General features: G+C 34.7%; 2 protein-coding genes across 3 annotated transcripts; both read left to right on the top strand.

The window, feature by feature from the left end:
• Positions 1-2,575: 2,575 nt before the first annotated feature.
• On the top strand, positions 2,576-12,118 carry LOC138130317 (choline transporter-like protein 1). 2 transcript variants are annotated; one of them, XM_069046763.1, is made up of 15 exons: positions 2,576-2,848; positions 2,904-9,449; positions 9,507-9,626; positions 9,677-9,825; positions 9,880-9,948; positions 10,008-10,092; positions 10,159-10,222; positions 10,297-10,504; positions 10,560-10,647; positions 10,745-10,845; positions 10,895-11,005; positions 11,094-11,320; positions 11,489-11,655; positions 11,705-11,794; positions 11,847-12,118. In XM_069046763.1, exons 2-15 carry the CDS (start codon positions 9,243-9,245, stop codon positions 12,012-12,014), a joined length of 1,854 nt encoding a protein of 617 aa, XP_068902864.1. In that variant the 5' UTR covers positions 2,576-2,848; positions 2,904-9,242; the 3' UTR covers positions 12,015-12,118. The 2 variants fall into 2 exon arrangements, with proteins under 2 accessions (XP_068902864.1, XP_068902856.1); XM_069046755.1 differs by having other exon boundaries at positions 2,577-2,848; positions 10,297-10,405; positions 10,461-10,647.
• Positions 12,119-12,821: 703 nt separating this feature from the next.
• LOC138141379 (choline transporter-like protein 1) lies at positions 12,822-26,199 on the top strand. The gene is made up of 14 exons (XM_069062102.1): positions 12,822-13,089; positions 13,153-13,272; positions 13,320-13,468; positions 13,525-13,635; positions 21,158-21,242; positions 22,052-22,118; positions 22,175-22,283; positions 22,336-22,522; positions 24,529-24,623; positions 24,677-24,787; positions 24,848-25,000; positions 25,453-25,633; positions 25,780-25,878; positions 25,932-26,199. Exons 1-14 carry the CDS (start codon positions 13,033-13,035, stop codon positions 26,118-26,120), a joined length of 1,713 nt encoding a protein of 570 aa, XP_068918203.1. The 5' UTR covers positions 12,822-13,032; the 3' UTR covers positions 26,121-26,199.
• Positions 26,200-26,551: the final 352 nt, after the last annotated feature.

The raw sequence follows: 26,551 nt of genomic DNA, 5'->3' as shown, positions 1-26,551 counted from the left end.
CTACAATAATCAGAACACAACAAAGAAATGAAGAAAACAAAAAAATAAAAAAATTCAAATTCGGAGAAAACTAAGAAATTTAACATTTAATAGTGCGTGTTGGCACCCCGTGCCTTTATTACAGCTGCACAACATTGTCTCATGCTTAAAATGAGGTTTTGTATAACTCTTTGCTTAATTTCTTCTCAAACTTGAGTTAGACCCAAAAGCAGCTGATTAAGAGTTGTTGGTGGATTTGGTAACCTTCTAACTCTTTTATCTGTAGGATCCCATAATTACTCGATGAGGTTTAGGTCTGAACTCCTTGCTGCCCATTGCATTTGCCCAATTTCGACCTCACGGAAATAATGCTGCACTATTTCCGCAACGTGCGGTCGACCATTGTCATGCATAAATATAAAGTCATCCCAATAAATGGTCGGAATGGGACAATATGCGGTTCCAGAATATTGGTAATGTACGCCGCCGCATTTCGGTTTCCTCTTTCTAGCACCACCAACTCTGTGCGAGCGTCGAAAGTGACACATGCTCAAACCATAACGGAACCTCTTCCAAAATTGACTTTCGGGATAATGTTACATTGAGCATATCGCTCTCCTGAGCATCGGTTCACCCGCACACGTCTGCAACTGTGATCCAGGCAAAACCTGGACTCGTCAGAGAACATTACTAACCTCCAGTGATCCAATTCCCAATCAACGTGATTTTAGGCAAACACCAATCGTACTTTTCGGTGAGCCGCTGTCAGCTGTGGGCCTCTTGCTGGTATCCTGGGCCTTAAATCGTGTTCAACAAGTCTTCTTCTAACAGTATTTGCACTAATTTGGAACTGATATCTTCCTAAAGTCATAACTTGCAAAGCTGGAGCAGTCAGAGTCCTGTGTCTCAACGACTGTAAAAGCAGAAAACGATCCCGTTGAGCTGTTGTTATTCGTCTGCGTCCTTGCCCAGGTCTTCTAGAGTATTCTCCTGTCTCGTGAAAACGACGCAAAACTCTAGATACCGTTGACTGGTGCAAATCAAGACCATTTGCAATATCTTGTTGATTAACACCGTCTTCGGCTAGTACAACGATTTGTGCACATTGTTCGGCTGTTGTATGTCATCTTAAACGTTCGTAGGGATTCATTTTCGAAATTTATGACTGAAGGAACCAAAACTTCTTACTAACCGTCTCGCAAATCCACAATCAAAATGCTTTACGAAATTGACCAATAACACTACTACAGACTTTTCATAATAAACAACTTCAGAAGTTATCAGCATGGCGATTTTTGCTACTAAACAAAAGAAATACGATAAAACAAGAGATTCAGCATAAGGGAACCGCAGAAGAAGTAAAATACAAAAAACTACGGTTCATTTTTACTTTATGCGATAATTTTGCGGCGCAGTGTATTTTCAATATTCGACATGGCAATTTCTTATTTATTTTAAATTCAAACTTAATCAAATTCACGACGCAGTAACAACTAAATGTCAAATGTGAATCAAAACTACCAACACACTTTTCCATGAGAACTTTCAGAAATCCCTAAATTCAACTTGACGGCTGAAAATTTCCCTAAGACCACTCATCAAAACAAAGAATAGTGTACAACACTTGTACTTTCTACGTAAATTGCAGTATTGTCTGTCCACTACTTAAAGCGAAAGGTTACCTTCTAGTACTTTCTGCTTTATATGATTGGCAGCTTTGATTTTTGTTCGCAGGGTAAATGAATTTTTCCTCTAAACATAATTTTGTAAAATACACTAGGGAGTGGAGTGGAGTGAATAACCTCAGGTATTTATTTACTAAACGCACCTTCTGTTTTTATCTTCTTTGCTTTAGTTAGTTAATTTATTCTATCTATTTACTGATCGAATCTTCTGCTTTTATCTTTGTTTATCGTCTGCCTCTATTTGAACTTTACTTGTTCAGATAATTTTGTAGGATTTACATAGTTGAAATTATATTTATATTTTGTATTCCAGATATACAGGGTGAAATTGAACTGAATCATAATATGTACTTTTTGCACATTTTTGCGTTGCACTCGATAACTTTAAATCTTACTATTCTTCCTAACGTGATATCAGTGGCGTACTCAACTTTTGTACTTAAACTTTACATTTCTGCCCCCATGTGGAGGTATAGCGCAAAACTGAATGCACGTGGTTTTTACAACTGGTCTGAAGATCCTAGGGTTTTAATATTCTGATGTATATTGATTTCACCCTGTATAAACTAAACAGAAAAAATTTCAAATCACAAACAAATATCGTTACCCAATTTGTATAAAATCAGACATTCGCTAATTAAGGATAACTATGAGAACTAGAAATATTCATACGATTTTTATTTCCTTGTAATTTTAATTAGGTATATGCCATTTCATTCATATTTCATATTAATGCAAAAAATAACACTGCAATTTCTTGTCTAATCGTCAAGAAATATAAATAAACTGAATTTCTATTTTCCACCATAAATCAAACAGACGTACTTGCTAAAACTATTTGTCTTTGTTAAAATCACATTTTACTTACGCCGCACTATTTTAGATAAGATAACTATTTGATTGTGGAGTCACGTTAGAGTGAAAATAAACCGTCGGTAAAACGTACAGATGGTAATCTAGTTTCGGCGACGAACTTGTTAATTGGACTTTTTAATAATTTTTTTAATTAAAAAAAATGCAACGGGTATTGATCATGATTTTTTTTATAAAATCGAGATAACCGAAGTGCAAATGTAGCACACCCTGCTCGAACATATTAAATTCAGCACGTTAGCAGTGTTTCCTCTCGGAGAGCATAATTTTTGATTCTCGCTCTACACCAGAACTTACGATTTGGTTCATAGGTAAGGATATAAAATAAGAAAATGCAAATTTTATCGGCATTTTTATTTGATTTAGTTCGTAGTTATAGGCACATGGCGGACGAATGCAGTAACACATCGCGAATGATCGGAGTTCCGCTTCCCCCATGGAAGTAAAAGAAACCGACTGATGAACCGTGTGCGAATATTTAATTATATTATTTACGCTCTGTTGGAACTGATTTTAGAAAGATATGCTTAAACGTGTATGCAATTTTTATAAGTCTGCGCGGTCCCCGATTCTTCCTACCGAAAATATTATTAAGTTTCCCGCGGGATACGGAAAAAACCGCTCATAGAATTAAGGTCGAATTTCTACTTTCCTAACTGAGTTTCACTATTTCCTTTTATTTTTCTTCGAGCTTCGCCTGATCCTCGGTCAGTTCGCCAATTTCTGAATGCACACGTCTTGCACCTTTTTACTACCTTTTTTAAATTGATACATTCTTTTCTAACTATCCTCAACATTTGTCGAACCTTACCCGCCAGGAAGCCTCATCGAATAATGATAAAGTAAGAGCACTTGGTCGGTTTTTGAACTTACTTACGCTCACCGATATTCACAACAGCTTTTAAAGTTTTCACTTAAAAAGAATAAATAAAGCTAAACAAAGAAAAGCACTCATCAAGGCGTTACGTAAAACTTTATAAGCCATAAAGAAAATTTACTTAAGCTATCATTCTATTGATTTACACTTTTTTCTCTTAAGTTAACTACTTATCAAAGAAACAGATTGAATATTGAGAAGATCCCTGATGAATAAAAATATAAATAACAAATTACTGATATCTGGCAATAATCTTGGCATCTTGAATTACAAGAATATGACTGAATGGTAGCAACTGAGAATTTGGGATCCATCTAAATTATTTCTTGTTGACTAAGACCTCTGTTATACACCGTAATATCATTCAATTTTAATCAGATTTTAGTAGTGATTCCTGAAATGGCACCTCATATTGCACATAAATAAAATAATGCCTATCTGTTCTGTTAAAATACTCAACAATGTCGAATGATGTGCCACGATACGGTCTCGTCATTCTATGATTGGAGCTGATTCAAATTGAATTATTAAAATGTATCTAAACCTGATTAACAAATAACAATAATTTATTTTATTTCTTTTATTTATTTTTTCAACCAACAAGCCATTTTTCAACGAAGCACGAGAGAAAATAATTTATCAAATTATTTTTAAAACGTTATCAACATATACCAATGCTAAAACGATTGGGCTAAAATTTCCACATTTTTTAGATCGAAAATATTTGTGTGCAGTGTTTTAATGCCGAGATAAAATGAGAGTTCAGCATTGCTATTGATTCGAGACATCATATTTCAAGACTTTGTAGTGTCGCAGATCAAAGAAGGTGTTATTTTCAAGTTGCTACACTGGAGAGTCTTTCTCATTAATCATGTTCTCGTCGCTAATTTTGTGGTGGATTAGAAGGTATTTTTCCAAATTTTTTAGCACGTTCTATAAATAAATTTCATCTCTCAAACTGAATGAACGTGTTTGTTTTGGAAGACTACAAGGGCATTAATAACGGAGCATTCAAAGTTTTTTTAATGGAAAAATTAATTATGACAGAAAACAAATAATCCCACTGTCTGAAAGTCTGAATTGGTTTAACACATAATTTAATACGGATTACAGCGGTGCCGTATATGAAAACCGTTTTTTGTACCGGAGTATTCCGGTGCTAAATTGGATCGTAACGACGAGGAATGAAATAAAAACACCTCGAAATTGAAGCGTTTATTTTAAAATAATTTTCTACAACAGTCAAAGTGGATTGTTAAATATTTAACATTTTTTCTCGCAAATGTAATTTTTCTCTGTTACCAACAATTCAACGTTGTGTTGTTCCAATATGGCCATTCATAAATAATTTTACAAACGGTATTTACACAATTCCCCTTTAACATTTGTTCCAATCCAACCTCGCAAAACGCTTACACATTTAAATTGGAAAATGTTGTTAGTGAGGTTGAATAATAATAAAATGAGTCTTAATTTCAGTCGAGAGATGTAGACGTGATTATGGAAGTTACTACATAAATAACGACGTTGCCACCCCGCAGTGTTTAATTATAATGATAAAAACATAAATTGCTGCTTTGTTGAAAGGAAAATTACAATCTCGTTCCCGATTTACGGACGAGAGAAAACTTATTTATTTTTCGAAATCATTGAAATACACCCTCCAAGATAATATTTTTCATATTACAACAAAGAATTTGAAAGGAGAAAAAATGCAATTTATATACAAGAGTAGTGTCAAAGAAACATGATTAAAAGTGTTAATGGAGTATTATATGCTGGGGAAAACTCAAACAAAATCTAATAAAGCATGCCTGTGATCCTAGTAATTAATTATAAGTCTGAAACAGTCAGTACTCGAACTACTTTCAAAGTTTTCGATATAAAAGTAGAGTTTCCAGTTTGCGCGATATCCTCACCAACTTGAAATTCTCTTCCTGGTTTCGTGATATGTAAAGACTTGTTTACGACGTGCGTTTTTGACTTAGTTTTATCATATTGCGAGCGATTTAATTTTACGAATCTCGGCAACAATTCCTCAGATTTTATTTTTACAAAATGTGATAATGACATTTGTCTTTGTCCTTCTACCTTATTCGATTATTTTTTATTTGCTCTGTCAAACTAGAGACGAGTCTGTGACAATTCTGTAAGTCCAGTGGCTGGAATCCAAGTGCTATCGGGCGTTCAAATGAAATCCTAGGCTGCGAAGGCGTTGGAATTGTTTTCCTTTTTTAAAGTCTAAATTATTGACAGTTATAATTAGAGCATGTTGACAGCTAACCTAAAATTTATAAACAAAATATCTTTTTGTTTTTTTTCTTTCTTTGCAATGTTTTACATTAAAAATAGAATAACTAACGATTCCTATTCTTGAAGCAAATATCTAAGGGCACCCTTTGCTGAAAACAAACATGCTCAATCAACAAATATCATTCATGTCAAACGGCGGGAAATTCAAACTTTACAGCCCAGGTTTTCATTTGAACGCATGATATTAGTAGGGTTGTACGGTTCTACGGGTTTAACCAGTTAACTAAGTTATTTAGCTAATGCTTAAACCTGTTAAAAAACCAAACCAGCTAAAGAGCCAAACCGACCAAAGGTTCCATGGTTTAACAAATTATTCTTATTGAACTAAACCTACCAATACTTAATTAACCAAGTTAACTATTACAACATAACGAGCTTAATCATTAGCTAATTGTTAATTAACCTTTCAACCGCTTAAGACAGTTAATCGCGTGAATCGCGTGGCCAATTAATTTTTTGACCGATTAGGCAGAAGTTTTTTTTTTCTTGAAACAAAGACGGAATCATTCTGGCAGACTAATTAGGACAAAATAAAAGTCACAGAATAGTGACTAAGATTCGTGAAGAAATTGTGGAAAAATGCTCCAGTGAAGTGTCCTAAGGTTATTCTTTTTGCAGGGCTAGGTACCTGCTCAAGGTTCCTGTTCGCATTGCAACAGATTAATAAAATAAGCTTTCCATTTAACGACCACCTTCATATTAGCCAGATTTGACAATTATGGATTATCACCTATTTACGAATCCAAAAAAATATTTGAAAAAGCGGAAAAGCTTTCTGTACTAAACGTATCAAGTTAACAGAACATTCTGGTAAATAACTAGTAAAAAAAATTGGTTCTAAGTTACATTATCTTTTCTTGTGTTGGGCTAAGATCTTATTACCTCCTGGTACCAGATTCCATCTAATTTAAAAATTGGCAGAGCGACAAAATCGGTTAGGTCCATCGCCTGTTGTATTTTTCAGATAAAAATGAGGTAGACGTGACTGAAACTGGTCACATAAAATATTGGGCTACCAGTCATTTGATTTAACAGCCGCTATCAAAGGGTACGTCTTAAACCACGCTAATGGTTAATTTAATCGTAAGGAAATTATCTTGTTAAAGTCAAACCTGACGTTCGCAACGCTTTTCAGACTCTTTTATATTGATGGGCAGGCTCTCAATTATTCATTGTAATCATTTTTTAATTGAATTAACATCACCGAAGCATTTCACTTGACAAGTAGCGATAATTGAATATATGTGAAGGTTATTCGCTTAGTTTGCAGCCAACAAATAATTCAATTCCAACTCGGAGTAAGTCTAACGCCAACATCTTAGCACGTTCAGAATCAATACTTGCGGCGTACCTTCCCCTAAAAGCCAGATTCTAAGTAGTTTATGTAGATGATGTAATAGTATACGAACGATGCAGCACTAAGCTTACTAAATTTCACAAACACCAGCTTAAGAAGCCTTTCTTAGGTAGCGGAAGTAATGATGACAGCGAGCAATATGTAATACTTAATGTTCACCAGATTTATTCTAATTAAAGTTCAAATTGCGAAAACGAACAATCACAAATCGATACAAAAAATGTAAAATACTCCGCAAAAAAAAAGTGCTTCGAAGACCACGCTAAAATAACTTACAGGAAGTTTTTATTTAAATTTCGAACAATCTTGCTGTGACCCTGACAAAGTTTTGTTGAAGATTGTCGCTTAAATGTACACATTTAAATTTAGTTAGATTAATTCTACGAGTATTATACATTTTCAAGAGTTTGGAGACGCAGCAGTTGAGTCGCATACTTTACTGTCAAATCCCTGGCGGGAATAACTCATCTACTTGTACCATGATTCTGTAGCTTTCACCCATGACACCCAACGTTTGAAGATCTTCTTTGCTTCGACTGTACACTTAGACTGTTATTTCAAAAATTGATGACAAGGTATCAAGTTGACCACAATCAATGTCAATGTACACCAATCAAAACTAAAAAAGACCCACTTTTCTGAAGGTGAATATTTTTTACTGGAATAATTTATTATGATAATTTGTTGTTATTGCAATATAGGAGACTGTTCTCTAAGAATTATTAACATTCTATTGTAATCGGGTCGTGATGCTTACAGGAAAAAAAATTAAATGTGTAATGAAGTTCTTTATTCTTCAAATGAGAACATTCTGAAAAAGAAACAAAAATGCAAAATTAAAAATGGGTATGGCCTCCTCTAACCCCCAAACCTTCCGCACAACGGCGGAATTAATATCAATTAAATTTCGAATAACCTGAGGATCCATCTCTTCCTATTCTTCCAGAAGGTCTTCAACGTGTTGAAAGTTCTGGAGTGGCTGACCTTCCTTCAATCGCTGTCCAAGTGTGCCCCAGACGTGTTCAATTGCACTTAGGTCTGGACTGCGGACGGGCCAATCCATTACCTTCAGGAAATTTTGCACTAGTCTGGGTACCTGTGGACGGGCATTATCCTGCTACAAAATGAATTCTGGACCCATATTCTTTGCAAACGGTACCACATGTGGTTCTGAAACTTCGTCTATGTACCTTCCTGCGTCCATTCAAAGTTATCCCACCCCAAATCATTATGGACTCTCCTCCAAACGGAACCTTTTCTTCCAGGATACAGTCTAAATACCGTTCCCCTGGGGGTTCCCACACTCAAACTCATCCGTCAATGTGATGCAAACAGAATCTGGATTCGTCAGTGAACAGCACGTTGCTCCACTGCTCCAAGTTCCAATCAACATGTTCTTGAGGAAATAACCATCCTGTTCTAGGCTGTCCAGGGCAAAAATGGGGTACTTTAGCTGGTCTTCACATTCATGAAACCTGTTCTGTATTGTTTGGGTAATTATTCTGGTTCCTATCATCTCTACCAGATCATTTTGGAGCGTTGCAGCAGCATTTCTGCGTACTCTGGTGGCCCAAAGCCTTATCAAACGGTCTTCTCTCTTGGAAGTAGCCCTTGCACGAGGCGCTAAATTTCCTTTCTAATAATACTATAGAATTGATACCTTATCCAGGCCCTATTTGTGGCAGCGCGATTAATATTAAGATTCGAGCTACTTGTCTTGAGTGGCCCTCTTCAATTATAGTGACGACTCTAGCAATCTGAATCTCTACGCCTTCGTGGTCCACCAAGCACAATAACATTCATGTTGTTTCTTTCACAATTGCAACGAAATTAAAGAAGAAAATGGATTGTAAAAAATTTGCACTTTTGGGTCTTATGGCTTCAGTACACCAACTGTTGATAAGGTAAGTGGTTTGCTCCAAACCTGGACACTGTTTACTAAAAGTGGACACAAACTTTTTACTTAGTTTTGTATCAGAAATAAAATTTAACACAACAAAGATGTGGCTCTTTTTCGTTTTGATTAGTGTATTTATTTTGCACCTGATCATGTCACTAACGGCGCTACAAAACACAATTCGATTGCACTTTTTTGTGATAACAAGTGACCATATCAGTGATGACTCCATTATACTGAGACTACTTCTTTTCCCGTTTTATGATAGTTGGCAGTAGTCACCCCGATAACTGTCAATCGTCGATTTATGTCAAAATTTCCCATCACTTTTGCAACATTTTTAACAGACAATTGAAATTGAATTTGTGCAGTTTACAAACGCGAAGCTCATATCGAGAATATTTCGTTACTTGTATCATGGAAAGACTCCCACGAGATCCGCCCTACAAAAAGGTTCCCCCAAAATCAGTGCGTGATAATACTTATTTTCGAATCGATAACAATACGTCTCTAATTCGTTTTCAGATTTATGAATTTAGATATACTACACCTACTGAAATACTATTTTTTCCCGAATTGCCCAAAAACAGAATCTGCACTCATCTTTTCTTTTTAATTATTTTCGCAGTAGTTCTCATTATATTGGTAAAAGCGCCGCATAGAGTTATTGACAAATGTATTATTTAAAATTAAAGATAGGATTTTCGGTGTGGATTACCGCACGGAAAGATATAAGAAGATTGTTGAACGGCTACGACTTCTGTGGAAACATTTGTGGCGTTAATAACACGGAAATCACAAAAAATCACATCAACTGTACACCTGAGGATTATACAGATTATCCGTAAGTTGCAGTACAAAACTGATACATATCTAAACATATCATTTCATATTTTAGATTATTACTTTATTTGCCAGATGACACGAAACAATGTATTAAAGTTGACGAGTGTGAATCTCCTAACCAGTAAATAATTATCACAATATTATTTATTTCCCCATTTGTAATTTTGTATTTATTTTTAGAGAAGTCATATTTGGACGGTGTTTCCCTACTGAAGTGTCAAACACCTCGACATCCAAATTTCTTCAAAATGAGAAACTTAGTTACGTAAAGTATTTCCCGTTTATTTACATGTACATGTGAGACATACAAATAATTTACATTTTTTTGCAGGAAGTGATGTATAATATAACCAGATCTAAACCTGCTTTCTTCGCGATGCTTTTAATTGCAATAGGTAAACACACTAAACAAAGAGACAAAGTTTATTGGACTTCATCTATAAAATTTTTATTTTTTTACATTTTGCAGTACCAAGCGTTGCTTTGTTCTTCTGCTTTCGATTGAGAGCTTATGCCACTTTTATGACTCTTTTGCTGGCAGCAATGGTTTTGTCGATTGGTGTTACTGTGACTTGTTGGCAAACAAATCTATCTCTTTGTGTTTATTTTATCAATAATGCCCACAATTTTCAGGTACCTGTACCTCGTAGAACACAAATATACCTATCTGCTACCTGGTATACTGGTATTAGTGTACTTAGTTGCCGTACTCATTTTATTATTGTTTCTAAGCAATCGATTTTCATTGGTGGTTGGTCTATATGCGGAAGCAGCCAAATACATAATTTACACACCCATTTTGCTGGTTCAACCTGCCTTGGTAATTTTTTAAAATATTTACCTTAATTGCTCTTCATTCAAACTGCATTTTTAAGTTAAAAAAAAAAACACATTTCTCCGAATTTTAAAAATTTCAGACAACACTTTTCCTGTTTATTTTAACTGCAATATTCGTATACGTGATCATGTTGACCTATTCGACTACAGAAGACGCCCGCAATAGTTATAGTGCAATAAGGTACAATCCTGACAGTTCTTTGCCTATAACTCATATTTACAAAACGCAGATGGTGTTACATCATCTTCTTGGTGCTTATGATGGATTGGTTGTTTGCAATTGCAAATGGATGTCAGTGTATGATAGTTGCCGGAGTTATCACCGCTTATTATTTTCAAAGGTAAAACAATGATAAATTCGTGAGAAAAATGTAATGTGTTTCCAACAATTAGTGTAAAAGGTGGGTCTCAAATTTCCGTTATTTTCAGGGAAAAGTCTACACTAAAGAAGACGTTATGTAAAAGTGCTTGGATAACAGTACGGTATCATCTTGGTACCGCAGTCGTCGGATCAATTATCATATCGCTGCTAAGAATTGTTAAATTCCCGGTTAGACGTATAAGAATCCACCATCGAGACTCACGCTTAGCTGTGTACCTCACTCGGTTAAAAGAATGTACTGAGTATCTATCAAAAAAATCATACATCATGACGGGTACGATAATGGTTTTGCTGTAAATAAAATGTGACTTAAATAGATAAAAATTGGTGGATGTGGTGCCACCACAACTTTCGACCGTGATCATTTTGTTTATTTGTGAATATATTAAATGTCATTTTTTTGTAAAGATTTCTACCTGCTAACAAAAAATTCATATTTCAGCTCTACATGGAAGAGGTTTTTATCAATCAGGAGAGCGAGGTGCCAGAGTACTGTGGTTCTTTTTATGCGATATGATAGACATCGATGTCTTAAGTTATGTATCTATGCATGTCATTTCATTTTTGATCATATTGGCCAGTGTAACTGTTGGTGTTGCAATACAATGGGTAAGTTTATTTACGCAATTTACTTGTCTCAAATAAATTTTATTTTTAGTCTATGAACATCAACTACGAGTTTATTCCTTCTATCATTGGAGCATATCTTGTCGGAATAGTGACATTTTTCTACATATCATTGATGAATGTAGTAGACAAAACTGAAGAAATTCTAAGTGTAATATAAATTCAACTTGTAGGTGACAATTGAAACTCTACTTTTATGCGTGTGCGAAGACAGACTGATGAACAGTGGAAGCAGGTACAGTCCGTATTTTATGTCTCCAGAACTTTTTGCTATAATAATTGAAGCTCTAGAACAGGCTTACAGAGAAAGTAGCGTAGTTACAACTCAAACCGAATTATAATTTTAAAATCCTGTTATTTTTTTAATGTCTGTTTCTAATAAATGCATAGTATTTATTTAAATTACTGTACCCTGCAGTTTGGAAATAAAGACAATTAAAATTTTTCACAGAAATTTTGATATCACATGACTAAAAAAAATAAAACTCGAAGAAATGCCAACTCTATCCTACCTACAGAGTTGCCACAACAGAGTTGCCATATTTATCCACAACCATTTTGAATCACCCCATATGTAAATTGCGGTGCGAGTGGATCTTTGATATGTTAACACCCAGAGCTGCATTCTAACCCAAAACTACAACTGACAATGTCATGTTTATTGAAAAATGAAAAAAGTAAGGTTATAAATATTATCGTTACGTCAACGGTTGTCAGTTATGTTGTCTCAACTGGATTCAAATCAACCAAATAAACAAAAATTACTGTAGTAAAAATTAAGGTTCTCGATAATAAATAAGGTAACGACAACGGTTGCGACGAATATTTCCATCTCACTTAATTTGGCGTAATGTTAAGTTAATCTGTTTGACACGTAAAATTTCAAGTCACAAAAATCCCTAAAAATAGTGCCCTTCTATCTTCACCTCATTTAGAATCACCCAAGTTTACTTGTTATTGAACACTTTTTGGAGAAAAATTATATCCACTTGCTTCCAAATACATAATTTCCAATCGATATTCACAAATAACTATATCATATTTTACTTTTAACCTTCCTTATGAATGAAATCTCCTAAACTTCAACAACTAAAACTATTAAAAGCTATGTCACTTTGACATAAATTTGACATGCACAAAATAATAATTTTTGCCGTCCATTCACCGGACGACTTTCACTTATTCTAGGAACAATTTGATCAATGCTAAAACGGCCAATTGAAACGGCCGTCTATAGCGAAGCTATAGTCAATTTTAGTCGGCCATGGTCTGACTAATGTGGAATGATTGTCAAAATCTTGTCTTGTTAAATAACAATAAAATATAAATTATTGTTAAAAATTCACAACCTTTCGCGTCATGAACTCGATAAGAAGTTCATTCGATCCAAAATTTAAAAGCATCGCTCCACTTTCTGTAAGTATACGAACCAGCTAGACCGTTGGTACTGTATTTTACTTTTTACATTAATTTCTTCAGCTATATGAATTCAAAGGAATTGCACCCACAGAAAAAATTCATTTGCCGGAGATATATGCCAAAAGGAAATTTACAGACATTATATTTTTAATATGTTTTATAATATGCATCGTCATTATGGTAAAAATATTCGACAAACACGAGCACGCTTACAAATCTCTTTGCAGGTAGTACTCACACTTTATATTTCGTCAGGTGCAGATAGTAAAAAAGTGTTCAATGGTATTGATTCGTGTGGTAACATATGCGGCATTAATAATACTAAAAGAATGACTCGTAAAGCAAATTGTAAACCAGAAGATCATAGAGATTATCCGTAAGTCTTCTATTGCAGCAAAATAAAACCTTGTTTAAACAAAAAAAGCATTTCAGAATTTCACTTTACGCAAAAGAAAAAGTTAAAAGAAATAATTCCAAAGAAGAAAAGTATAGGTTTGTTGGAAACAAGTGTATTAAAGCTGAAGACTGTAAGGGTCCTGACAAGTAAGACTTCCTTAATCATAAATTTAATGTTTTACATACAGGTGTCCCCGAAATGCATGTCAAAAAAAAAATCGCTAGTTGGTGACGACGAATAGAAGTTAAATACAAAGATTTTTTCTAGTAATAGTAGTTTATTTGACGAGTTTGTGTGTAAATTGGGCCTTTTTTGGCACGCGTGGGCCATTTTAAAACGCCAGTGAAACGAGCGTTTTAAAGGCCCACGAGTGCCAAAAAAGGCCCAATTTACACACGAACGAGTTGAATACAACGTTTTTTTGTTCGACGAGCCCCTTAAAGGCTCCAAATCGCTTAAAACCTTTAAAATTAGCTTGACGTTTCGTTTTGACAAGTTGTGACATTTATCAAAATCCGTTCACATAGGACAAAATTCTCAAATTCTGACAGTGTCGAACAAAAAAAGTCTTTTTGTTTTTGAGATATGAATCACTGCAAATTTTCTCAATTACTTCAACTCAGTAGCGTACAATTGCGGCCACGGAATTTTGGCCGTCACTTGTCATTCCATTGACATGAGATCTAAAGCGGCTCTTACGTATTCGTAACCTCACTTTCTGCTATTTCAAGACTTGTCATTTTGACGCTGACTGACTTGCATGAAAACGCACTTCCTCATTGCCTGCAACAAGTCAAGCACACACATATTATACATGTATATGCAGGAATAACGCAAAGAGATTCATTCCCCTCGGATTCAAGACAAGACTTTCTTGGATCTATTCCTCAGTCGACGACGTGAGGTTCTGACGGAGCCCAGGAAATTACTGATATTCACTGCTGCAGTAGCAGTAGTAAAAGGACTGTTTCGTATCACAGTTAAAAGTTGTTCGTTTTGATTACGTGTAGAAATTCGACGTCCCCCGGAACCTGGACGTCCACTGTTTGATCTTGCCTCCATTTTTTAATAATTGCACTTATGCTGCTTCTTCCTATACCCAAACGTTCCGAAATTTTAGAATGTGATAGACCATCTTGGAACAGGGATATTATCTGCACTTTATTAAAATAGGGTATTGGTGCCATGTTCGCAACTATTTAAATGAAGTATGACAGTGACAAATTTTTGGACGTCAATTCCAAAAGTCAATCATAATGACAATAAAGCATGGACTACATCCATTTTTTTTAATTGACATGAAAGTGACGGCCAAAATTCCGTGGCCGCGATAGTACTGAAAATTTCGAGCAAATTTTCAATGCATTATATCTCAAAAACAAAAAGACTTTTACTAGAAAACATGTTTGTATTTAACTTCTATTCATCGTCACTAACTACCGATTTTTTTTTGACATGCATTTCGAGGACATAAACGTTGTTCAAAAATCAAAAAACCATTGTGGTGCAAATGACTTATCTGTCACTGTGATAGGTAATAGGAAATGTCATGAAAAATGTGTGTTATTTACACCACAATGGCTTTTTTGATTTTTGAACAGCGTTTATACGATGCGATCAACAATAATTACTACTTACTGGATATTACCAGTGGCGTATCGTTCACTGTAAAAGACGGAGCGCACAGATGCATTTATTGTAATTTGTAACATAAAGTACTATTGCGATCAATACATTTTGGACACTAATGTCATCGTGCTGTCATACATTCTAAAACGACCTTTATGTATTAATAACCTTAATTTTGATTGTTGTCAATTTTGAAATGTGAATTTCAGATTTACCGACAAATCATTCAAGAAGCTTTAAAAATCAGACAAATGCAATAGAATGAGGTTTTAATTAATAAAAAATAGAAAATAAATAAATAAGCTTAATATTTTGTCATCGCTCATATTGACAAATTGGTGATAAATTTGACAATTTCATCATTCATGTGTAACAATTTCAATAAAGCATGATTTAGAGTAATTTTTTTTTATATGACAGAAAATTGATGTCCAAAATTTAATGATCGCAATAGCACATGAAAAAATTTAAGAAAAATAAAAGTAAATTTATAATTAAAAAAAAACTAACTACATAAAAAATTATTACATATTGTCATCCTTGGTCTCACGTGACTGTGTCAAACGCAAACGCTTAACACTAACACCTTGTTGTTGGGGTTACAAGAACGCCACTGGCGCCAATGCGATGTGATACCCGATGGGCCGTTCAAGGACGTTCACGGTCATAAAAGGTTGCTGGAGAAGGAACGATTGGCATCACTTTCAATGCATTACCAGCATAGGGCGCCTTCCCTCCTCTCATTTTAACCTCCTTGGTCGGCAAAAATTTCCATTGTAACAGGTATATGCAACCAGAAATACTTCCTTGCATTCCATAGCATCTGTGGAAATACGTCCAAAATCTCAAAGCCTTCTTTGATCTAAATAATTGTCGATCGCACGGTATAAAATACAAATTAACAACAACTTCATCTTGTATAAATTGTGGCGTTATTTTCGAAGGACCAGGAATATAAAATGCAACTATTTAAGATGCAGACGTTTATTTTAGGACTGTTGCTCTTGTTACAAGCGACTCAAGCGACTGCTTAAAAGTTACAAGTCGGGGGTGAGCGATGAGGGTGGTTACCCCCCTCTCTAAATAGGCGTCAACATAAATAAAGCAATATATCAGGAGTAATCTGAGCTTCCTGTGGTTTAGAACGCAACAAAAATTAAAAAAATTGAAACTTCATACAATAGTAATTTATTATACGACACCATTTTGTCGCACGCGTTTTTTAGAGCACGAGGAGCGCAGCGAGGAGTGCTATAAACAAACAAGTGCGACAAAATGGCTTATAAAACGACTGTAATACAATATTTTTTCTATTTTGCCCCTATTTTAAATTTTAAATAAAAAAAAGTTCAAAACACAATGATAGGAAAATTATAAAGGGTGTTTTTTTAAATTTGGCGTCGAAGTTGGCGTTGAAGAGTCGATTGCGAACGCTCCATCGAAATGACAATATTTAATTTGACATTTCAACCTAGATCTAACCTCACTTTTAATTTAATTAATCGACAATTCAACATGCTAATGCAACTAAAACGAAAAAATAAACTTTAATTAGGAAATAACGTTTACAATAAATAATCAAAATGTGCTCCATCAACTTCAAGGCATTTACGAACTCTTCCAACAATTCCGGTGCTCACATTTGCTAACATTTGAGGATTATTATTAATCTCATCAATTTTCGCAACTATTGCCTCACGCAACTCGTCGAGGTTATTTAACCGATGCTGGAAAATCGAGTTCTTTAAATAGGGCCACAAAAAGAAGTCACACGAAGTGAGGTCGCAGGATCTTGAAGGGTAACCTATGGCTGTATTTCGGCTGATGACTCGTCGATCAAAAAATTCTTGTATCATATTCAACGTCTCTAATGTGGTGTGTGCATGGGCCCCGTCTTGTTGGAAATACCCGTTTACAATTTCATCATCATGAAGCTGTTCAAGAAATTGCTGTATGATTTCCCGATACCTTACAGCCGTCAAGGTTCCTGAAAAAATTGGCATCGTTAATTGGTCCAATAATCCTGCGTCTTGAAATAGCCGCCCAGACTCCCACCTTTTGGGGGTGTAAAGGAACCTGTTCAAAGAAATTAGGTTTTTCTGAACTCCACCATCGCATGTTTTGTGAGTTGACATAACCGTCCAAGTAGAACCAAGATTCGTCTGAGAAGAAACTCCAGTTCAGCAAATTTTCGTTCATGGTGTTAAGAAACCAATGGCAGTATTCCACACGCACAGGATAATAATCAGCTTCAAGAAGTTGCTGTACCGCCTGCAGACGATAGGGGTACAGATGGATATCCTTTTTCAAAATGTTGTGACAAGTGCTGGTTGACAATTGAACTTGTTGTGAGAGCCGACGGACAGAGGTTCGTGGGGCTTCTTCCATAACTTGTCTCACATTCGCAATTGCTTCCTCTGTTCGTTTTGTAGGGCGACCACTACCCTTTTTCCGATCAACCGATCCAGTTTCGCGAAAGATTTGAATACATTGCGTTAAATTATGATGAAAAATATTGTAGGTTAACGCGGCATCGGGAAATTGTAGGCGAAATTCTTCGAAACAGGCTTCAATTGAATATTGCCACTCATCATCAATGAGATGCCCGTTACGAAAATATGATTCGACTATGTAAATTTTCTGTTCTTGCGAAAAAACCATTTTATTTGACACAAATTGCAAATTCAAATTGATTTCAAATAAATTGACATTAGTGACAGTAGTGACACTACATTGTGGTGCATTCATAATTGACTCTGCAACGCCAACTTCGACGCCAAATTTAAAAAAACACCCTTTATTTGGCAAATGTAAAGGGTTGGTAGAGATATTTTCATATTTGGTGGCGGAAACAAAAGACTGAGAAATGTCACAAATTTGTATTGTCAGTGTCAAATTTCTCAAAGACGTTCGTGATTTCGACAGAAATGCAGCAAATTGGCAATAAGAAAGTTATTCATCGTCGAACTAGAGAAATAATTTGTAATACGTTTGATTATATGAGAATGACTTTTCCTTTTGAAGCAGTGAAATTGGTTTCCTTAGAATTTGTTTTTTCAATCTATTTAGCGAAAATTTAAATTTACCTAGACATTCCTTTTTACGGCATTTATGAGAAATTTGACACTAACAATACATTTTTGTGACATTTCTCAGTCTTTTGTTTCCGCCACCAAATATGAAAATACCTCTAACACTGGTAACTGGACGAACAATTGCAAGTTTTGAATTTAAAGTAAAGTTCATTCATTTTCAATATCCAGGGTGTTTTCGAAGTTGAGGTGTGCCCTGTAACATTACTTTATTCTTAAGAATTTTAGCCTAAATCTTCGAAGTAAAATGTTTGTATTAACGGAGATAATTGATTATTATATATTTTTATTGTTTTCTAACATTTTGAGCCCGGTCCTGTCTGTTTCTCCGCTGTACTAGATTAATATAATTGACGTGGCCCAGGATGGTGTCTTTTCGAAAATCGTTTTGTGTACTCTCTGGACCCCGCAGCTGTATTCTGATAACATGGCCCATACATTAGCAATATATGTATCTGTGAGCTCATTATTTTCGTAATGCGACTAATTAGATGACAACTCTGACAGAATTTTTGATTAACGTCCATGCTCATTTGATTTTTTTTTATCAATTCTAATTTCTAACAATTCAGAGCAGGACCAGTTTCAAAAATTTCACAAAAATTAACTTATTGTGTCTTCATTGCCATAGACATTTTACTATGGTAATTTTGGCTAAAACTCTTTAGAACAACGCATACTAACACATGTTAAAAGGAACGCCTCAACTTCGAAAACACTCTGTATAATCGTGTCAAAAATAAATTACGCCCTAGAATTTGAACTTTTAGGGAAATGACGTTTTTCATGTTGTGTGTAACTAGAATTTTCAAAAGTAATTTTGAGTGCCTAAGGTTGGTTACTATGAATTGAGAGATTAAGTCCAACTAAATATGCCGCCAGAAACCAAAATTGATTGTGAAACAAAAAACATCTATCACTTAGCGAGAAATTAGCTATTTTGCAACTGTTACAAGGAGTTCGCTGCCTTACATTTTTGATTTGGTTACGATATTTTTGTTTGTCACCAGAAACCACATAGTCTCCAACCTAACCAAATTTATAACAACCTACTCTCGAATATTCCTAAATCTTAGGAAGTAATTTATTTTTGACACGATTATACACTACTAAATGTAGTGATTTTAGTAGCTTTTGTGGTGTAATAGGATACACCTTTTTTCTACTGTAAATGCAATGTTACAGGTCAGGTTATGTGTATTTTGAAGTTATGTACGATTATTGTCATTTTTGACAAATCTCTAATCGGGTCCCGCAATCAAGCAAAGTAAACTAGTTTTGAATATTTTACTTAAAATATGGTATCTACAGGTTAATATTAAATACCGGCATTGAAACCAGCACGTAGGTGTACCTTAATAAACGTAAACAGATTTTAACGAAACATTTTCAGAGCAGGACACAGAGTGGAAGCATGATACATTAAAAATGAATAGTGCTCAGGAGCAAACCCTGTCAGGTCACGTCTGGAGCCCGATCTTGTAATTAAAAAAAAAACGCACAATGGCGCAAATATTTCTTCACTGTTCCATCGTGCGTCGTTTCCATTCTGTGTGCCCCCGACCCAGAAATTACTCCGTACTTCCCCTCCAGATATCTGTAGAGATTGAACCTAACATTTAAAATAGATTAATTTAAATTAAAAGTGGATTTTTATCAACTTACGGCAAAAATCTCCCCAACCATTCGGTAAACTGGCATCTTCCGCAAATTTTGACCATATTGTTCCCAAATTTTTTTAAAACACCGGTGAATATTTTGTTTTGCAATACAAAAAAAGAAAATTCCCTAACAGTAATGTACTGTCGCGAGCAATAAATTTTGGTCGTCAATGTCATTTCAAAATTTGGTTAGATTGTCACAAATTTAAAAAATTTCCCTGCCTGATTATGCCCACGTCAACAAAGTGTCAAAAAATTGAGAAAAAAATTACAATTAATGTCATACAACATGATGATAAGTTATGATATTTACGACTGTTTTACAATGGAGCATTTTCGATTGCGTCAAAGAATGACCTTGACGACCAAAATTTATTGCTCGCGACTGTACTATCGCTGGCCAAAAAGAACTCGTACAGCCAAAATTTTAGTATTGTAAATCAAAGTCTACAACGTCAAACGTTATTGTCAGTGTCAAAGTCAATGCGAAAAAATGAAATTCAAAAACGAGAGCGAGACGGGATTTCGATACGGGCAATTGCTGCTGAGGCTGGTGTTCATAAACGTACCGTTTTACCGTTGGCCAAACAAACCTATGCATACATAACCTTTATTAAAAAAGCGAAGTTTACACAACTCAAATGTTTAATTTTTGGATCTGTTGTTCTGTCATCTGTGTACTATGGCGGACAATAAATTTAGGCCGGCAAATTTCTGACATTTCAAAAAAGTCAATGCAAGCGACCATTTATTGTCATTATGACTGATGTGTCAGTCTGTCAAACTGAAGGTTTTCAAGCTGTTTGGAGTTTCCTTCGCCTTTTTCGTAACTTACAGATCATGACGCACTAGCATAACTGATTTGTAGTAGCACTTCTCTCTGGTACACGCTTCTTTTCCCAATTTTAATTTTGATTATCGCTGTCACGATGACAAGAATGACAAAAATCGAAAATGGGGTTAGTTGAACATAATGCCAGCTTCACATTTTGATGTCAACTCAATGACAGGCCGGCCTAAATTTATTGTCCGCCATAGTACGAGTTTTTTGGCCAGCGATAGTATATTGAAAATGGATGAACTTTATCGTGAACTGCAGTGATCACGTAGCAACTATTCACTGTGAGTCGCTACCAACATTAAAAATTTAAGTAAATGTTCCTGAAACCGGTATCGAAAAGAACACCTTTTCGAAACCCGTTTGAGTGTTATACTGACTGTGTTAAAGGTGCAAAGTAGAAAAAAATGTTTATTGATAAGAGTTTAACAAAGTACTTTTATTTTAGAAAAATAATATTTCGTCGATGTTTTCCTGTTCTAACTAAAGAAGATAGAAATTACGACGATCTTAAAAGTGCAACATACTTCTACGTAAGACATCTTACAATATTATTTGCACCTCGATATGAATCGATATCGACATAAGTCAGTTCTGTAACAAGGACTAAAATTGAAAAAAATTATTAAATCCAAAATTTCTAAATCAAATAAAAAAATGTAATACTGTCAAATTTTCTACTTTGTCTTTCTAAATAAGTCGTAATAGTTATTTATGATGTAAGTGTTAAAAGTGAGATTTTATTTTGTAAGTGGGGTAGATTGGGAAACGAGCGCAGCGAGTTGACCAACCCCACGAACAAAATAAAATCACTTTTAACACGTCCATCATACATCTATTTTTTATACAACTGGTTTGCATTGCATTAAAAAACGCAGTCGTATTTTTGATGTTTATTTTAATTTCTGCGGCAAAAATCAGGTAGCTAGTCTTGTACTGACATTTGTTTATTAGAAACGTCAAAAAAGTTTTCATTACGTTTTGTAAAACACTTTCAATTCGTAAACATGGAATGCAAAGAAAACGACGTTAACGATGCCGATATCGACGACAGATTTCCCGCAGATATTGAAAAAGCGGCAAATAGAGCCACTTTAACATTTATAAATAAATAAAAAATAACTAGTGTTAAAAGTTTTTTTTTACTAGTGTTAAAAATACTTTTTGCACGATAAGTTATAAAGAGCAATTTTTAAGCAAATTAGCTTCCACTAAAAACGTCACTTTTAATGTCAGTTGTATAAAAAATACATTAGATAAATTCATGGCAGGAATAACAAAGTAGAAATGTAAATCCAAATATGTATATTCATAAGAATAAAATATTTCTCATTGATTTCAGGAGATACTTGGAGATATTCCTAATTGTATATTAATTCCAATATTAATAATGATTTTAATGGGCGTAGGTAATGCTATATTCTGATCATATGATAAAATAAACTTGTTCATCATTTTATTTTAGCATTATGTCTCCTGATGTTCGTTTGTTTTCGATGCAATGCATTTATTACGTTTTGGTCCCTTCTCGGAATTGAGATTGCGACATTCGTTATTGCTGCTCTTATTTTTTGGTAAAAGGTCAATAGTAATACTAACTTATTTATAAATTATATCAAATTTTAGGGGCTTGTATATTTTTCAAAATTTTACAGAGTGGTTGGTGCTAGCCAGTATACCCTCGGTCTACCTGGTAATATTGTGCGCTTTATTATATTTCCTCCGAAAACATATTCCATTAGTAGTTGCTCTCTATGTGGAGACATTAGAAGCAATTTTTCGTATACGAATACTTCTTGCTGTACCCTTACTGGTAATTACATTTTTATTTTACCGGGTGATTTTTTAAATTTCACATCTAGCCGGCTGTGATTACATTCTAATACATATATAAATATAATAATTATGTACAATTACGGCCACGGAATTTTGGCCGTCATTTGACATTCCAGTGATTTGAGATATAAAGCGGCCCTAATGTATTCGTAACCTCACTTTCTGCTATTACAAGACTTGTCATTTTGATGCTGACTGACTTACAAGAAAACGCGCTTGCTCATTTCGTGCAATCTTGGAACAGGGATATTATTTGCACTTTATTGAAATAGGGTATTAGTAGCACGTTCACAACTATTTGAATGAAGTATGGCACCCGCAAATTTTTGGATGTCAATTCCAAAAGTCAATCATAATGACAATAAAGCATGGACTACACCCATTTTTTTTAATTGACATGAAAGTGACGGCCAGCATTCCGTGGCCGCAACTGTAATTGAAAAAATCACATGGTACTATCGACTAGCAAAAAAAACTGGTACTATGGCGGCCAAAAAATGTTAGCCGTCACTATCTTGACATTCAAGTACAGTGTAAATAAACCTTTAGGAACCGTAACCCCACTTTCGATTCTTGTCATTTTGACATGCATATTGTTATTCTGCTAATCAATTTAAATTGTTTAAAGCTTAGACATTCCAAAAATCCGACATGAATTAACAAAATTAGAACAGTCGTACAGTGGGGAGCACGGAATTTCGCACACCAATTTGTATCCCATTAAAAAAAACTATCTAGTCTAAGCTTTATTGTCGTTATAATCAATCATGATATATGTGATCATGACTGATGTTTCACCTAAACTGTCACGAAACTGCCGCCAGTATCTCATTTTAATAAAATTATGTCAGTAAAATGTCCCATGTGTGCGAAATTCCGTGCTCGCCACTGTACATAGGTACCTGAGGTAATGTCGAGTTTTGAAATTTACCACCCAAATTATATCAATCATAATCAAGACGGTAATCATAATGACAATAAAGTATGGATTACAAATTTTTTTTTTTTTGAAATGTCAGAAAATGACGGCTAAAATTTTTTGGCCGGCAAAATGTCTTTCATTATTTTTATTGTGTAAACTGTAAAACATGCTTGCAAGCCTTCACAATAATATGTCATAAGGCAGAATATAGCCTAAGGGAGTCCGTTTCGGCTCAGGGACGCGAGGGTCGCGGGTTCAATTCCGACCGAGGGCGAAATTTAAAAAAAAAAAGCTATATTCTGTCTCGTGATTCGGAAGTCACGTTAAGTCATTGGCCCTGGTCTACTGAGTTGGTCATCATGCCCCTCATAGATTTGTAAACCAGTCCTAGACTGTGTAACAAATTTTAATTTCAGCAACGGGAATAGTACCGCAATCTCTGTTTAAAAATTTAAAAATTCTGGATTTAGGGAACACATTGGTAGTTGAAATTCAAAGAGGTATATTATTATACTCATGTCATATCGTGAGGAAATTCCTTAACATTGACACAGAACATTATACACAACAAAGTCAAAATGCGGAGGCGAGACGCCGGTAATTATGTTGATAAGCACTGCACTATTACTTGATAGTAACATCCGTAATAGTGTATGTACTCCGGCAAAATTGCCGTGCCGCCGGGTGGCGGAGGGATAGTTTGTCGTAAGTGACATATATGGCAAGCGAGTTTCTGTCTAGATTTGTAATGGAACTCGCCGACAATTTTTTTGTTCGTCAGTGTACAGGGTGTTGCTTTAGACACTTCCAAAACTCGATCAAAAATGTGAGTTTTGGAAGTGTCTATAGTCATACTGTACCAGTTTTTTTTCCTAGTCGATAGTACCTGCCAAACAATAATCAATCATCATTATAAATGCCAATAGAGTAAAATTTCACATATTTGCAAGTCAAACCAAGTCATTAAAAAACAAGATATTTAGAGTACAACACAATTAATTGATACAGATTATTTCTACAAAATTTTTCAAACATAAAATAGGTGAAAATACATGTTCCAGACGTCTCTCATCTTATTTGCTGTCAACGGAATGTTGATCTATATGATTTTGGTGGCATTTAGTGGAGAAGGTCAGGGTGCCATAGGCACACTAGGGTAAGACGGATTTCTAAACTCCTTTTAGCACAATTAATATTCGAAATATGCAGATTTTATTACATCTTGTTTTTTGCTGTTATGATCCTTTGGTTATACTCTTTTATAAACGGCTGTCAGTGTATGATTGTTGCGGGCGCAATTGCTTCTTACTACTTTACGAGGTAAGGTGTTACGTTCATATTCTTGAAGGTAATTACAGTACTATCATATCTTTTTTTCAGGAAAAAATCTGATCTGCAACACCCACTCTTGACAAGCGTGCTAATAATGATGCGATATCATCTAGGTTCAATCGCTTTAGGTTCGCTTATAATAACTATATTCAGTATCATTACGATAGAAGACAAAATTTATTTGGCAACTGTGTGGGTGGGGTAGAGTTGACACTTGGATGACATTTCATAAGCGTGCATTTGATTTTTTTTTATACCATTCCACATTGATTTGACAATTTTCAAAATTGCGCGACTATGAACTGTCAAACAAATGTCAACTTTATCCTACCTACACAGTTGCCACATAAATTTTCGTACATAGCTGCCATACTTATCCACAATCATTTTGAATCACCCAATATTAAAGCTGTCTGCTGAATTAGGTTATGTTTTGAGGTTATAAATAGCATCAATGTCTAGTGCATTGATGTCAGTTTTACTAGTTTTGAATAGAAGAATATTCAGAGACATCGCGAGAAATTCAGCAACATGTTATATTCATTTTGATAGGTTCGCACGTCAGGCACTTCAATGTTGACGGAAATCAAACAGTAAAAAAATAAATAATGGTCTCCTTTATGCCAAAAAACGTGAACGGTGTTTATAAAACAATATTTTTTTTTAGCTGTACATGGGAAAAATTTTTGCAAATCAGGTATTCGAGCAGCCAGATTGCTATGGCGTTTTTTATTGGATACAGTAGCTGTCGATGGCTTGGGATATTGCGCAATGCACGTAGCTTCAATTTTAATTATTCTTGGAAGTCTAGCAGCGGGATTTGGATTACCATTGGTAAACAGTAATGATAAAAATTCATATAAACATCACTTTTATAATATTACTGAATCTACAAGCTTTTTGGAAATTTTTTTGTTTATGTTGCAGCACTCTATTTCAAAATTACAAACAAAATTAATATACCCACGTATATTTTGTAGTTGATGGGCATTGTTACATTGGGACATTTACTGCCCGGCATATTCTTAGGCATGTACCTCACTGGAATAGTGAGTTTTTTCTACATTTCATTGATGAATGTATGCAAATGTATTAATAATAATTAATAAATATTAATAAGAACTATTTGAAGGTATCTATTGAAACAATATTCATATGTTTCTGTGAAGATAAATTGCTGAACGATGGAAGTCCAAATAAGCCTTATTTTATGAGCCCTCCACTTTTGGCTTTACTGACAGATGCTGTAAAATTGGCAGAAGAGGAACGAGAAAAACGTGAACGTGAAGATGCTAGGCGACAAGACTCCGAATCATCTTAAAAACTCACCACAATTATATTGTACGCACTTGTATAAATTTTGTGTAATTTGTAATATTAAACATAAAATTTGCACCTTAGACTATTTACATATTTATACAATATTACAATATACAATACAAAGCAAATTATTTGATTTGCTTTTAATTTTTTAAAAAGCTGCGTGATCATCTCAAGCAAAGGATATACGAGGGGAGATTTTTGCATTATCTACCTAGCTGTGAAGGAAAAGAGTTGGGAGAAAAGTAATATTTTATTTTTCAACATAACTATGATCCATTAACGGTTACACATTTATTCCAACGTTTTTCCAATAAAACTACTCCTTTAAAAAAACATTGATAAGTCATCAAAAAATGTCTCTACCGCTTCTTTCATCCGAAGAAAAACGGCGTCCTCTCAAGTGCTTTTTTAATTTAGGAAAGAGATAAT

This window comes from Tenebrio molitor, chromosome 1, assembly GCF_963966145.1.
Source record: "Tenebrio molitor chromosome 1, icTenMoli1.1, whole genome shotgun sequence".
Classification (NCBI taxonomy): Eukaryota; Metazoa; Arthropoda; class Insecta; order Coleoptera; family Tenebrionidae; genus Tenebrio; species Tenebrio molitor.
Note: the sequence above shows the minus strand (reverse complement) of the source record. Positions and strands in the feature narration are given on the sequence as shown.

Coding starts and splice junctions, on each gene's coding strand:
- LOC138130317 (XM_069046763.1), top strand. CDS start 9,243: ATGATAGTTGGCAGTAGTCACCCCGATAACTGTCAATCGTCGATTTAT. Junction 10,223..10,296: donor GATGCTTTTAATTGCAATAG/GTAAACACACTA, acceptor TACATTTTGCAG/TACCAAGCGTTGCTTTGTTC. Junction 10,648..10,744: donor TGCTGGTTCAACCTGCCTTG/GTAATTTTTTAA, acceptor TAAAAATTTCAG/ACAACACTTTTCCTGTTTAT.
- LOC138141379 (XM_069062102.1), top strand. CDS start 13,033: ATGAACTCGATAAGAAGTTCATTCGATCCAAAATTTAAAAGCATCGCT. Junction 13,636..21,157: donor GACTGTAAGGGTCCTGACAA/GTAAGACTTCCT, acceptor CTTTTATTTTAG/AAAAATAATATTTCGTCGAT. Junction 21,243..22,051: donor AAAGTGCAACATACTTCTAC/GTAAGACATCTT, acceptor CATTGATTTCAG/GAGATACTTGGAGATATTCC.